General features: G+C 37.1%; 1 protein-coding gene across 1 annotated transcript in view; it reads right to left on the reverse strand.

The window, feature by feature from the left end:
• NALCN (sodium leak channel, non-selective) overlaps window positions 1-16,408 on the reverse strand; it is a 558,956-nt gene that overhangs the window by 318,009 nt on the left and 224,539 nt on the right. Inside the window, exons 8-9 of the mRNA XM_069064204.1 lie at window positions 739-881; window positions 506-610 (exon numbers count right to left, since the gene is read on the reverse strand). Coding sequence (XP_068920305.1) covers window positions 506-610; window positions 739-881 — 248 coding nt within the window. The remainder of the gene's footprint in view (window positions 1-505; window positions 611-738; window positions 882-16,408) is intronic.

The raw sequence follows: 16,408 nt of genomic DNA on the forward strand, positions 1-16,408 counted from the left end.
AACTGGAAATGTTGCAAACACACACCTGACAATGTGTTTTTTTTTATCTATTCTCCAAGATCCTATCCCTTAGCTAAGCTTGGAAAAGGATGAGAATGAGGAGATTGACTCCCAAATCTTATTCGGGAGTGGGAACCCATGATGGCCGTGAGGTGGTCCCTGGGTGTGGTCTTTTGACTGAGTCCAAGTTTTACAGAACAATCCTTTTATTAAGGGGATTTGTTCTGTGAAGTTTGGATTCAGTCAAAGGGCTGCACATGGGAACTTAAAGGGCTATATGGGGTCTTGAGGCTGCAGCTTCCCCCCCTCTACATATAATTCGGCATAGCAATATACTTTGCATTAAGTCACAGAAGGGTTGTGATCTGCTTCAAGTAACAGGATATTCACATGGAAGAATCTGCAGGCCTTTTTTTTAAAATGCTAAGTCATTTACATATTTCATGTTTGACATTTATCAAAACTATTTTTCTTAGAATTAATTAAAATGTTGCCAATGTTTTACCTGTGTGGTAGCTGTTGAAGTAGTGCTGCTCCTGGATCCCCACATCTGTTGGAACTGCACCCTGATTTCTGCAAATGTTTCAATAATGACGGCAATAAATACATTCTGAAGGGGGGAAAGAGATATATAAATCACACTTACCATAAGACTCAGCAGAAGTGGAGGAAACTTAGTAGAAATTCATTAGAACATTCATATGCCTGACAGATTTATCACAGTAAATTATACAATACCTTAACAAGCCAGGCAAGAAAGAATATTAAGGTGATAAAATAGAAGTAAGAACGCCATCTTGGAAAGCTGTCAATTGCTCGGTACATGAGGAAGACCCAGCCTTCTTGCGAGGCAGCCTCATACACAGTGAAAATGCTTGTACCTGTTGACAGAAAGGGCAACAGGTGGTGTTTCTTTTTTAGATGAAAATACTTTTCTCAGAAAAAAATCAACTTTTGTCTACTTTCCTTCTTTTAGAGACAAAAGTTCTCCCAGAAGGATTATGCTTCAGATGACACTTTATTGTTTTTTTGTTGTTGTTGTTCTTAAAACTTAACGAAGGTAAGCTATTCCTGTAATGTAAGAAATTAAATTCTAGGTATTTCATTCACAAAGAGGCAATTCAGAGACCATCTAGAGATGGTGAAAAGCCATCTAGAGACTTTAAACTTTAAATTGTTAACATAAGGGTACCATGAAAATGAAGTAAAGAGATAACAAGACACCAAGGCAACCTAAATACTTCTGGTTCAAAAGATCATATTTTACATGTATTCTTGGCATCTATGGAGCAAAAAAAATAAAATGAACTTGTTATATATGAAATACATTTAAAACTATGCTTTGGATTTGAAGCACTACTTCAGAAAGATGAATCCATTTTGGCATCTTCAAATCAATATCACCAAGCCCATCTTTGTTTTATGAATTCTCTACTGAATATCAAAGTATTAACTAGTTAAGCACCAAATGTTATTTCAGATTTTCTGACAACATTATCCTGTCCCAAATCCTTCCTCGCAACAGGAAGAGTTAATAGGTAAATAGAATATAAGCATATTACTGACTATATAGACAAAACAAAATTTCCAGGTGCCAACAAGCCTTAGGGCTTGCTTAGGAAATTAAAAAAAAAAGAACCTCAAACTCTTTAAATTGAATATAGGTGATGTTTTTCATTGTTCCAATTTCCTTTGGGTTTTGGTTTCTAATGAATTTATAAGAAAACTGATGCCCAGGTGATCTCTAAGCAAAATAGAAAAGACTTATTTGTTTGAATGACTATGACAAGAATCATCAGTAGAAAAAAAGAGCACATTCAGGCAGATGGTGGAGTTAGTAAAGGATAAAGGGATTATAATAACATATATGAAACTAGATCTTTAGGTAAGCCCACAGTTAAGTTTAACAGAGTGATACGAAAAACAAACCATACCTACCAGCAAGGTAGCTTTACACATAATTGCAGCTTCATGGAACAAATAAAATTGACTATAACAAATAAAAGTATTTCATTTCCATCTAAGATAATTGTTATTGAATTCTAGCTCAAAGTAGTATAGATAACCACAGAAAACTGACATTGAAGACTAAATTTTATTTATAAATTGCTTGTTTTCTACTGAAAAGTGGAAATTTATATTATAAACAAAAATAACCTGGTCCACTGATGCAACAAGATTTCCAATGCTATTTTAGGGGAAAGGAGTTGACTCAATTTAATTCAGTTCAACAAATGTACTAAGCTCCTACTTTGCATGAAACTTATTGTGCTAAGTATTCAGAATACCAAGATAAAACAAATGAAATGGTCTTGTCCTCATGAAACTTGGAGTCCAATGGATTCAGAAGGGGTTGAAATGACTAGATGTTTAAAAAGTGTTATTTTAAGTCCACATCAACTGGAAAGGAAATCTCTAGTTGGAGAAATTGGGGAATTCCATATAATTCAGAAGGGTGGTTATCCGGTTTGTCACATTACTTATACTATTAGTCTTGATTGTATAGGTTGACCAAATTAGAGAAAGGTAAAAATGAAAACAGTCAATTCTTAGTCACTGAGTCCAACACAGTATTTATAATGGGAACAATATTCACTCCAATGAAGTTTAGATACAATCACTAGATTAATAAGTCCATGCTATTTTTGTAATCTATGACTACTGATAAAATTGTTCAGAAAATGCTTCTAATCCAAATGAGCTTTGAAAGTTGTTTTTAAGAGTGGTGATGGATTTAGATTGATTTATCCATTCAGTTGGGCATCTGGAAACTAGTGTGATACACATTTTATGGAAATTGATAGGGACTTTGAATGTGGCTATAAGCTGGGGGTTCGGAAGATGAAAAATATCAACCACGAAGAAAGAAAAGTTGGAGGAACTATTTCCAGAGAGCAGAACTGGAACCAGTGACTCTAAGGAGGCATATTTTGACTCTCCCTCCACACACACACACACACACACACACACACATATATATATGTATATATATGCATCTCACATACACACATATATGTATATATGTCTTACATAAATACATATACATATATGGAGCTCCCATTCACTGGAAATATTTAAACAGAGACTTTTGAAGACACCAAATAGAGGAATCAAGCATTGGGTAGACTGTGAGATGAGATGACTTTTCAGTTCCTATGGATACTAGAGGGATATTTCTAAATTTCCTTCCAAAGCAATTAATCCTGTGTCAAAGAAATAAAATCTTTACAGATAAGTAAATAGGAAATATAGAAAAAGTAAATTGGGAGGAAAGCATTAATAATTGGGGGGGATAAGGAAAGGATTCATGCAACAGATGGCACTTGAGCTAAGCCTTGAATAAAATTAGGGATTCCATGAGGCAAAAATGAGGAGAGAAAGCATCCCAAGCATTGAGGATAGCCTGTTTGAAAGCATGGGAGAAAGGTAAGAAATATTACTTATGAAAAACAGTAAATAGGGCAGATTGGAATGCATATACTCTAAAGTACATGAATAGGAAAGAAATTGGAGATCAGACTGGAATGACAAATTGGGGTCATATCTGAAGCATATTAAATGCCAAGCAATAAACTGGTATTTTATCCTAGCTGCAATAGGGATAGGTTAGTGTGCCAGGCCTGAAGTCAGGAAGACTCATCTTCCTGTATTCAAATCTGATCTCAGACACTTATTAGCTGTGTGAACCTGGGCAAGTCACTTAACCCTGTTTGCCTCAGTTTCCTCATCTGTAAAATGATCTGGAGAAGGAAATGGCAAACCAATCCAGTATCTTTTCCAAGAAAACCCCAGATGGGGTCATGAAGAGATGGACACAACTGAAATGACTGAAAAATAGCAACAAAGATGTAATAGGCAGCCACCAAAGTTTCTTGAGTGACACAGTCAGAACTGCATGTACCCTGTGGCTCTGCACACTATTTTCTCCAATGTCTTACAACGAGTCACAGAAATGTCTACATAACACAGCTCTTAGATGTTTGAAAAGGAGAGATTAAAGATGTAGGGAGCCAGATGGCCAAAGGTGTCAGAAATGATAGGAAGGGACAGTGGCCTGCCCTCTATTCAGGTGGATGAGGTTAGCCCTAACAAGCAGGTCTCCAAATCTGAAACCTGAAAGATACAAGAAAGCCTTGGAGGCTAGGAGAAGGAGCTCACATTAGATGGCACTATAACACTATAACACCCTGCCTATTCAGTCTTCTTTCATATTTCTTTTCAATTGATGGTTTTGTCCTTACTATTAACCTTCAAGTAATGTCACTTTTCCTAGCCATGGGCTTTAATCAGTTTGTGCCTCCAGATAACTCCTTTTAAAGCCTTCATTCTCTTTAGATAGAATTGACTAAGGAGGCCATAAATTTCCCCTGAATTTTTGAGCTGCATCTTAGGGCAGATGAGCTAGATCCTTACAATTCTGGTCAATGTTTGTGACTGCAAACAAATGACCCCAAGTTTCCAAGGGCAAAATAATTTATCTTTTCTGACTCAAAGGGTATTTTCAATCATACTTTGCAAAGACTATCCAAGAATATGGCAGGAAGGAGAAGCAAATAATCATGGTCTTCTTATTTTCCTGTTTATTGACTTTTATATTTTCTGTTTGGCAGAGACCTGTCTCTTAGAAGATTAATCTCTTGATCTTTAAAATTTCAGTCCTTCTAGTTTCATCCGGACACCAAACCAAATAACAAAATACCAAGAAAAGTGAAAATAAGAGGATAAGCCTCTAAATTGTCTGAGCATAGGAAAAAGTCACATCCTACCCATTTCTACATTTGATACTTAATATCCTGAAAGAATTAATCACAAGTTACCAAATGTCCTACCTAACAACCAAATGACGACAACATTAGCTTGAATAATCAGAGGATTGGCTCAATGTTATTCTTATATCTAAAGATTCCTATTTCTGCTTGAAGTGTTAATAAAACATATCTTAAAATAAATCCAAGAAGGCTAATTCATACTTTGGCCCGAACAATGAATTACATTTTGTTATTGGCCATATCACAGAATCATAAAACATTAGAACAGGAAGGGACCTTCATCCTACCCACTCATTTAATAAAGGAAGATCCTAAGAAACAGAAAATAACTTGCTTAAGGTAACAGCTAATTATTTTTGTTTTCAAGGATTTAAATAGCACTTCCCTCTACTTTTGTTAGGAAGAATATCTGATTTATAAATGACTCAAATGATTAGATTAATTCTCTCAAACTCTTCAGTAGAATGAAGATTTGGATAAATATTTTCCTACTCTAATGGTGTGACACATATAGAACATTAGGATTCTGGGGCTAAGTTGCTGAGACACAGACTCTGGCAGGTTCTACCAAGCTGAAAGGCTTCAGGTCTTGGTCTTCCCATGGCATGTGTATCTGTATTATGAGGACTAAAGAAGACTTATCAGCAGAAGGCTGTCTACAAGGTGGCAGTATTTTTGGCATTGAGGGGGCAGCCACCAGTCACTAAACCATATACTGAGTCCTAAAAGTGATATAATATATATCATTTAAAAGAGTATTATCAGTTTTCTTTTATATTGTGTGTCTTAGGAAATATTTGTAGCTGTTAAGTCATTTCAGTCACAGCCAGCTCTTCATTACCCCTTTTGGAGTTTACTTGGTAAAGATACTGGAGTGGCTTGCCATTTCCTTCTCCAGCTCATTTTACAGATGAGTAAACTGAGATAAATAGGGTTAAGTGACTTGCCCAAGGTCCCATAGCTGGATTTGAACTCAGGTCTTCCTGACTTCATGCCCAGTACTCTATCCACTGTGCCACCAAGCAGCATAATGAATTGTAAATAAGGCTGACCCCATTTCTATATTCATAACCTCCCCTCAACAAAAAAATAGGCTTTGACATTAACTTCTAAACCCTTATAACCTAGAGAAAAATATAATTTAATTAAATTATTCGCTCCATTTAAGACATTTGAAGCTCCTGAATTTATGGATTATTAGGGTGGCTAATTCATGAGGAAATGAAAAAAAAATTCCACCAACAAGATAGGATAAGTAGGATTTCCAGTTAATCAACAGATACCTAAAAAAGTTTAAAAAAAAGACCAACCTAGCTAAATTTCACTACAGACATTTTTCTATTCAGATATAGAATTTTTAATCATTAAAGATTATACTTATGTTAAGGATTCATGTTACAATTAAAGATAAAGTCTGGGCTAATCAGGAATTGATCTACAAAGTCACTAAATAGAATCCTGTTTGTTGCTTTGTTATAGAAGACAAATATTTATTAGTTTGGGCAAGATCCCCTGCCCTAAGAAGATAGTGCCTGAGATTAAAATTTGACAAAGACTTAAAAAAGAAATAACAGACTCCTGGCCAGGGATGGAGTGTACCTCAAGAAAGCTGGTAAGCACATATTTGACTGGTATCTTGGAAACCCAACCAAATTAAAGAGAAAAAAGTAGATGAAGGACAAAACTATGCACAAAACTGAATATCATTGCAATGAAGGAAGTATAGTAGTTGAGAAAACAAGAAAATTTAAAGAAGACATACTCCAATAAAAGAGCTAGAAAGGGGTGTGTGCAAGTGTACATATGTATTTGTTGTGTATGTGTATGTGCTTTATAGTCACATCTATGAACATGTAAAATAAAATATGTCCCACTCACAGGAGTACTTCCTTTACCATTTCACTAAGAGGTGTACTACAATAGTAAAATGGGTTGCTATGTCTGGGTAAGCCACCAGATGGTGGTCCAAGCCTTGAGCTCCCAATATGAATAACCACAATAACTTTCTACTCTAGAAACCTGCAAGTCCCCGGTATTCCTCAGTCATCCTGTATATGTGTAAACTGTATTTTCCTTCTCTGGAACTGTAATAAAGTATTTCCCAGGATCTTACAGAATCTAAGGGTATGATTTAATTCTCCCTCTCCCCATCATACTTTACTCAGTTTATGTTCCTCTCCATCCCACAGGATCAGAATTTCTTTTCCAGCTTCCCATGACTCTAAAGAGTTACTTACATACAGAATAGGATATATTTATGGAAGAAATCCAACGTGAAAGATAAAGCACCATAAACCCATATAATAAATTCAACAAGCCACAGTATTTTGTGCCCATAAGAACTTCTCTCCTTTCCAACGTCCACCTTTCTCTTCCTGCTGATACTGAGATAAGGGTATCTCAAAGTCCTTAATGCTAAATAATGCTTGGGCGGTTGGGAGGAAAAAGAAGCTGATTTAACACTGTCCTATTCAGCACCGTATCTCGCCCTCTCCCCTTTTACTGTCTGACCAGTGACAAGTAAAAGGTTCTGACCTCTGCTGGGATGATGTTCTCTTCCTCGGAGTAGACAAGTGAAATATATGGCTCAGTAATTTAGCGGGCTGGTCACCAGAGGTTGTGATGTCAGAAAGTGACTTTCTGCTTTCTCTCAGTGGCTCTTCAATGAATCCCTTAGAGTGTTTCTGTCACCAGGTCAATGGCTACTATGCCATCTCTGCTTTCTCATTGTTCTCCAGAGACCCTGGTCTCTTCCAGTGTTGCTGCAGAGCCTGGCCATGATCTCTATTAAAATTTAAAAAAATGACCACCTCTAAGCAATTTACTCACCTGGAGAAACCTACCACCATGCTGTCCATTTCTTTGCAACCTTAAAAAGTTCATGGTTCAGGGAATAAACAACGAGGGAGAAGAAGGAAGCTGGGGTAGATTACAGTGGAGGAATAAATCAGGGGTCCAGTAAGAATAACATCAGGAGTACTAAAGTTTGGAATAAAGAGAGACTGCTGAAAAAAATCTAAGAATAAAAGAAAGTATTGTTATTTTGTTTTAGCTATATAGAAGTTTGCTAGGGATTGAAGGGATGATGACAAATGACAACAGAAAGAAATCAAAGGTGCTTAATTCTTACTTTCCTTCTCTTTTCTCTACCAAAAGAATTACCTTAGAATTGGAAAGAACAAAACATAAATTGTTAATAACTGACAGCCAAGATAAGTAAAGAGGGTGCATCAAGCTGCCCTTGATGAATTCAACATGACGAAGATAAACAAAATTTACAGGTACTAAAAGTGTGATTGCTGAAATATTTTCAATAATTGAAAGACCACAAAGAATTGGAAAGATTTCACAAAACTGGAGAAGGGCAAATATTGTTCCGCTTTAAAAAAAAAAAGGGGGAGAGAAGGAAGATAGAGAATGGTACTTGAAAAATTTTACAGGCCTATGAGCTTCACTTCAACTCTTGGTATGATATTAAAATTGTTTGTTAAAGATATGGCTGTTAATATCTAGAAAAGGAAGAAATGACTACAAAGAAGCAGATTATTTTCATTTAGAGCAAAACTTCCATATTTCCTTATGTTCTTTTTTTATTTTGATGGGATTATTAAACTAGTAGATCAGGACATAGCATAGATAGTTTCCCTGTTTTTTTTTGTTTTATTTTGTCTTTAGTAAAGTTCTTCAATAAAATATTTTCATACATTTTTGGGGGAATAGATGGCAAGACATGTTGTACCAGAAAACTGCCATTATATTTTTCATGAGATCCCAAGAGCCACAATAGGAAATGAAAGAAATTCAATTCACATATACTTGTGAAATTTAAGGAGACCTTTTGCTGTGAAACAGAAATGATGTAATTAAATAAGGACACCGTTCAAACAAAGAATTATTAAACTTGACAATAGCTACTTAAATATGACTAATTAATGATTCTAAGAGTTAATATTATTTGTAAATGCTTGTATTTGCTGGTTCAACTTTGGTTTTAGTTGTGGATATAGACCTGGATAAGTACAAAGAAATAATTCAGTCACCTGTACAGAAGAACATCATTAATGTGAAATTTCCCTCCCTCCTTTAAAAAATGGAATTAATCCACCCATATTTTGAGAGGTCCGTTTTTATGACTCTTTGTGTCATGAAATGACCCTGGTTTTTATGCTATGCCAGAAGACTACATAATGTGGCAGATTATATCATGGAAAAGAAAATATCCCAGTATATTTATGGAAAGAGAGACCCCTCATCCTAAGTTTGTTCACCAGGTAGGTGATGGACCTTTTCATCTTTTTTTTTTAATCACAGTAATGTATTAAGCCATCTGCTTAAGACAGACGGATTGACATCTCTATTGGTAGAAGGATAACCCACAGCAATGAAAGCCCAAATTTTCCATAATTCAACAAGTTCAAATTAAGTACAAATAAGTTTATAATGTCAAAAAACAGTACTTCTCTCTGTTCTATAAGAAACTAGTATCTCATGATTATAAAATTACTGTAACATTTTTGAAATGTTTTCATTGAAATTTTTTGAGAGCAGACATGAACAGTTACAATCCTCCAAAGAATTTTAATTCTGATGTGTTTACTATTAGGAACTTCATTTATCTGTCCTTATATAGCGGCAACCACACTGGCATACCCAGGATGGCTGCTAGCAGAGGTTCTTAGATTTGCTTTACTAGGAAAGATAGCTGTTTAAGGAGTTCACAATCTTTTTAAATTACATTCACTAGTTCAGGGGAAAATTCAGCACCCTGAACTTCAGAGAAAATACAAACAGAGAAAACATAAGCAGAGAAATAAAGAACAACAGGCCTCTGACTGCCTGGATCAACTATACACTTTATACACATCCCTGGATCAAGAGAGCCTTTACATCTGAGCACTCTGGGAGCTTTGAACATATGGTCATTTAGAACCTTGACCAGGAAATCACAAGATCCTCTTCATAAGTGAGCCCCCAAGGCAAAATACCAACTGAGAGTATATATATATATATATATATATACACTCTTCAGAACCAGAAGGCATCACAACCCTCTTGATTCAGTGCCTAATTAGAAATTAGCAAGAGATGTAAAGGTCTTCTTATAAGCAAGCCTCCCCTAAGCAAGCTTCCCTTAATGGACTCCAGGTGAGGCCTATTAATGGTCAGGAAAGATCTTATATGCCATTAACATTACACCTTACATGTCCAAATCACATGGAGGAATTGGCTTAACAAGTATTAAAATTTCAGGCTTATTCATTTCATTTCACTGGATGAGAAAGAAATAACTATTTAGAAATTTGATGCAGGAGAACAAGTAAGATCAAAATTGCAGTAAATTTTCTTGTGACTATAATATCAGTGTTGCTGGAGACAATAATCTCTGTGATACTATCACTCCTAGATTCAATAGTTAAGTAATCTTTACAGAAATAAAAGGGCTAGAAACCATGCCACCAGTATTGTATAAATGAGATATTTGCCAATTTTTAGGTTGCATCACAATACTGATATTTCTCACTATGTTTTTTTTAAATAGCCCACAAAGAAATACCTGGTTACATTTCACATACTGTGATTTATTCCTATTTTTTTCGGTTTTCATTTTTTCTTTTGTTTCAAAATTTCACTTTAGACTCAAACACCAGAATATAAATACAGAATAGAGAAAAGAAACAAAAACATAGCTGAAACTTAAGTACTGGAACTTAAATGCAAAGTTAGAAAGGGGAAAAAAAGCATGTCAGGTGCATAGGCGAACATAAGAGAGGATTCAAAATATGTAACAATAAATTGTCATTTCAAGAAAGCTTATATGAAAAATAATATTCTTCTTGAGAGTCTTACTTACACTGTGTAGAGATCTTACTTGTCCTCCTGCATCTCTCTTTTCTTTGATTCTTTGTGGCTTTTCTTCTCTACTGTGCACTTTTTTACTTTGTTCTTTTTTTCCTTCCCCCCAATCCTCTCTGCAGAAGGCCACAATAAAGTTTAGATATGTTTCCATATAGCTATAAATATATGCATACCCTCTGCCTCCCACCCACTTATTTAATCAAGATGTAGATATACAACTCAAGTAAATTAAAATCAACAACCATTTATTCTTTTCTTTTTCTTTTTGCTTTTTGGAAGGCAATTGGGGTTAAATGACTTGCCCAAGGTCACACAGCTAGTAAGTGTTAAGTGTCTGAGGCCGGATTTGAACTCAGGTCCTCCTGACTCCAGGGCTGGTGCTCTACTCACTGCGCCACCTAGCTGTCCCTTCAACAACCATTTATTAAGTATCTATTGTGTGCCAAATATTGTCCTAGTTGCAGGGACTACAGATATGTAAATAATCCCTGTCATCAAGGAATTAAGCTCAACTAGTTAGAAACATCAAATGCACAGATACAAAAAGTAGAAAATATATGTAAAATAGATACCAAGTAATTTTAAGGCACAGAGTATAAACAAACAGGGGTGTCAAGAAAGCCTTCTTATAGGAGGTGGCACTTGCACTAAACCCTGAAGGAATCAAGGAGTTTCAAGAGGTGGGGTTTAGCAGGGAGAACATCCTGAGATGCAATTTTTATAAAGGCATAATGGTTGATTATTTGGTACAAGGAATAGCAAGTAGGGCAGTTTGTCTGAAATTTAGCACAACAAAGAGGGTGGATAGAGGAGTTCTTTAAATGGTAAGCAGTTTGTATTTCATTTTAGAAGCAATCAGGAGCCACCAAAGTTTCTTGAGATAAGAAATGATATGGTTAGACCCCTGCCTAGAGAACATCAATTTAGAAGCTGTATGAAGGGGGCAGAGTCAAGATGGAGGAGTAGAATCAGGACTTCCACCCAGCTCCTCCTCCCACCCTCTCCAACTCATGTAAAAAATGACTCTGGACAAACTTTGGAGCTAGAGAACCCACAAAATGACACAGAGAAGCTAACCTCATACTGAGGACAGCCTGGCAGACCTGCAGGGAGTGGCCAGTGCAGTGCTCTGGGAGTCAACCCCAGCCCTGCACAAGCACAAGGTTTTAGCCTCAGGGCGGGCCTGACCAGCTGCCACCTGGAGGGACTTCAGGTCAACAGCAGCTGTGGAAGTTTCCAGAATTATCAACCGATAGATGCCAAGGACAAAGTGAGAGGTCAGTGCAGTGTGGACTTTGGGACCTGGGAATTTGGAGTGCAATCTGGCCTTTGCCCCTGGGGCAAGAAGTGGCTGAGGCTCCAAGGCAGTGCAGCCACCACCTCATTGTTGCTTCATAGCTTCTTGTCTGCAGATTGTAGGTCTGCAGACCAAGTGACCATTCTGAGGGGTAATTGCTCTTGCTTTAACCTGCTTGGATGCGGATTGCTGTCTAGGGTGGAGGTCCTGGGACATGTGAGCAGTCTGCCAGAGTGTGTGGAGGCCTCAGAGAGGGCACCCAACTAATATCTCCAGCAGCTTTGAAAATCCCAGTGTTTGGGATACAGCTCCTGTTTCTGGTAGCAGAGTTCTACTGTGGTAAAAGTCTCAAAAGTCAAGTAATTGAGTGGAAACATGAGCAAGCAAAGGAAGCAAAGAAAACTGATCAACGAAACTTTACACTCCTATTTTGGGGACAAAAAGGATCAAAGCATGGAATAGGAGGAAGATAATGAAGTCAGAACTCCTGCACCAAAAGCTTCCAAGAAATATATGAGCTGATTACAGGCCATGTAGGAGCTTATAAAAGATTTTGAAAATCAAATAAAAGAAGTGGAGGAAAATTCGGAAGAGAAATGAGAATGACGCAAGAAAATCATGAAAAGAGAGTCAACAACCTAATTGAAGAAAATTAACACCTTAAAAAGTAGAATAACTCAGATGGCAAAAGAGGCACAAAAAGGAAATGAGGAGAACGCCTTAAAAAGCTGAATTTGAAGAATCTCAAAAGCTCACTGAAGAGAATTATCCTTCAGAATTAGACTGGAGCAAATGGAAGCTAGTGACTTTATGAGGAATCAAAATACTATTAAACAGATCCAAACAAAAGAAAAAATAGAAGGCAATGTGAAATCTCTCATTGGAAAAACCACTGACCTGGAAAATAGATCCAGGAGAGATAATTTAAAAATAATTGGACTACCTGAAAGCCATGATCAAAAAAAGAGCCTAGAAATCATCCTTCAAGAAATCCTCAAGGAAATTGCCCTGATGTTTTAGAACTGGAGGGCAAAATAGAGGTTGAAAGAATCCACTGACTATCTCCTGAAAAAGATCCCAAGAAGGAAACTCCTAGGAATATTATAGCCAGGTTCTGGGGTTCCCAGATCAAGGAGAAAATATTACAAGCAGCCAGGAAGAAATAATTTGAATATTGTGGAAACACAATCAGGATAACTCAGGACCTGGCAGCTTCTATATTGAGGGATAAAAGGGCTTGGAATATGATATTCTGGAAGCCAAATGAGCTGGGATTAAAACCAATAATCACCTACCCAGCAAAACTGAGTATCATGTTTCAGGGGAAAATATGGTCATTCCATGGAAGAGAGGACTTTCAAGCATTCTTGGTGAAAAAAACCAGAGTTGAATAAAAAATTTGACATTCAGATACAAGAAGCAAGAGAAGCATGAGAATGTAAACAGGAAAAACAAATCATAAGGAACTTATCAAAGTTGAAATACTTATATTCTTACATGGAAAAACAATAATTGCAGGGGCGGCTTGGTGGCACAGTGAATAAGAGTGCTAGCCCCAGAGTTGGGAGGAACTGGGGTCAGTTCCTGCCTCAGATACTTAACACCCACACAAAATAACTGGCCGTGCAACCTTGGGCAAGTTACTTAACCCCAACTGCTTAAAAAAAAACAACAAAAAAAAAACAAAAAACAATAATTGTAAATTATGAAACTTTTCTCAGTATGAGAATAGTTGAAGGGAATAGAAATGTACATAAATGTGTATGTATACATGTATGTACATATATGTGTGTATATATACATATATGTTTATATAGGAGGGTTTATGGGCACATGAACACATATGTGAGTGTGTGTATGTATGTGTACAGGTATACATAAACAGAGGGCATGGGACCAATTGAATAGGAAGGGATGATACTTAAAAGGTGAAATTAAGAGGTGAGAGAGGAATATAATGAGAGGATATGGGGAGAGACAGAATGGGGTAAATTATCTCATATAGAAGAGGCAAGAGAAGGGAAAATTGTTACAATGGAGGGAAAGAATAGAAAGGCAAAAGGGAATGAATCAACCTTATTCTCATTGAATTTGGCTTAGGGAGGGAATGATATACACACTAAATAGGGTATCTCACCCTTCAGGAGAGTAGAGGGGAAAGAGAAGAGAGGGGAGGGGAGATGGAAGCATGCACTTTTGAAAGAGGAAAGGATCAAAGTAGAGAATAGAACAAGTGGGGGGGGGTTAGTAAAGAGGGAAATATAGTCAGTCTTTCACAATATATCCACTACGTAAATGTTTTGCATTGCTACACATGTACAACCTATATTGAACTGCTTATCCTTCCCAGTGAGGGTGGGAGGGAGGAGGGGAAAGAATCTGAAATCCAAAGTTTTAAAATCAAATGTTTAAAAATATGTATACATATTATTATTATTTATTTTACATATAACTGGGAAATGAGATATACAGGCACTGGGGCATAGAGATCCACCATGTCCTACTGGAAAGTTGAAGAGGGAATGGGGGAAGATATGGGAGAGAGCAGATTGGAGGATGGGATATTCAGTGGGAATGCTATTTTGGGGTAGGTGGTAGGAAAAATTGGGGAGAAAATTTGTAACTCAAAATCTTGTGGAAATAAATGATGTAAACTAAAAATTAAAAAAGAGAAAATGAATGAATGAATGAATGAGTAAGTAAATAAATAAATAAGAAGTTTTATGAAGGACAAATTTAAAAAGGGAAAAGGGTATGGTAGAACCAAGATATGGGAAAAAAAGGCAGGGATTTGCTAGGGCTCTTCCAAACTTGCCTCCAAACTTTTAAAAATGCCTAACACAAATTCTGGAGTAAAAACACCTCTTCTTACATCATACTACCTTGGAAGAACTCAAAACTCGTAGACACCACAAAGCCCCTCTTCTCAAATGGAGATTAGTTTCCAAACATAAGTAAAGTACATTCATTTGTTCAACCATAGAACACAAAAAGGTCAAAAGTCCCCCACCCCTGGATCACAACTGAATCTACCCCAGAGTTACATCAAGTTTAAGCACAGCACTTAATACCCAAATGGAGGTCTTTTCTTCATCTTGACACGAGGCAAGTTCTCAGAAATCTTAGTTCCTGGGGAGACAAGGCTTAGCAAGGCCAGAAGATACATTGCCAGTCCCTTCATTAATTCATCCTCTGTCTGTAGAACAGTCCTAGAACCCCTGAAAACATTAGCAAAACCCTATCCCAGGATTTCTGTAAACATACAACAAGAAAATCCTTCTTCAGGGCTTCTGAACCAACAGAAAGTTTCCCAGACCCCTGCAATAACAGCACTGTCCTTCACCAATGGAGAGTATTCACTCTGTCTGCAGGACAGTCTCCAGACCCCTGCAACAACAGCACTGTCCTTCACCAGTGGACAGTATTCACTCTCTGTCTGCAGGACAGTCTCAGTAGCTCTGAACCAACAGAAAGGTTCCCAGACCCCTGCAACAACAGCACTGACCTTCACCAGTGGACAGTACTCACTCTCTGTCTGCAGGACAGTCTCAGGAGCTCTTAGCCAACAGCTAGGTTCCAGGACTTCTTCAACAAAAGGACTGTCTTTCACCAGTGGACAAATCTGGCAAAACAACATCAAAACAGACAGACAAAGTACCAGCAAAACAGCCATGTCTCCTCAGTCCTTGGCAGTTCAGGGGGCAGGTCTCAAAAGTCCAGGGCAATTCAAAGTGGCCCCCAGCAATTCTCTCAGTCTCTCTCTGCCTCCACGAGGTGCTGCTTCCAAAAAGTTCTTCTGCCTCTCTCTTGTCTCTCCAAATCTACATCACCAGCTCCTCCCAGTTCAAGACTTTCTTTTCATATCAACAAGTCCATCCCACAGGTGGGATTAACAAGCTCTGAGTTTTAACACAATCAATTTGAAAACCAAGCCAATACAGGGGAATCTTTATATTCCATTACTATCACCCTCCCCCCCACACACACAACTAGCTCTGAAAAAAGCTGCACAAAAAAAAACCTGAAACTAGGGATAGTGCCCCCTCCACAGAAGGAACACGGCTCAACTTCAACATAAAGGCCAAGAAATGGGTTTCAGAAAATGAGCAAAGAACAAAGAAAAAAACCTTGCCATAAACAGTTACTATGGTGACAGGGAAGATCAAAGTCAGAAGGCAGCAAGCAAAAATTGTTATATCCAAAGCCTCAGAGAAAAATGTTAATCAGCCTCAGACCCTCAGAAAAATTCCTGGACGATCTCAAAAAGAATTTTAAAAGTTAAATAAGAGAGATAGAGGAAAAACTGGGGAGAGAAAGAAATGAGAGTGATGTGAGAAAATCATTTTAAAAATCAGTAGTTTGGCAAAGGAGGCACAAAAAATGAAGAAAATAGCATCTTAAAAAGACAGAATAGGCCAAATGGTAAAAGAGGCATAAAAATTCATTGAAGAGAAGAAACCTTTTAAAAAAAGCAGAATTAGCCAAT

The sequence above is a fragment of the Petaurus breviceps genome, unplaced genomic scaffold (genome assembly GCF_028583685.1).
Source record: "Petaurus breviceps papuanus isolate PSGF00001 unplaced genomic scaffold, PetGlider_PUasm1.0 90625, whole genome shotgun sequence".
NCBI classification, from domain to species: Eukaryota; Metazoa; Chordata; class Mammalia; order Diprotodontia; family Petauridae; genus Petaurus; species Petaurus breviceps.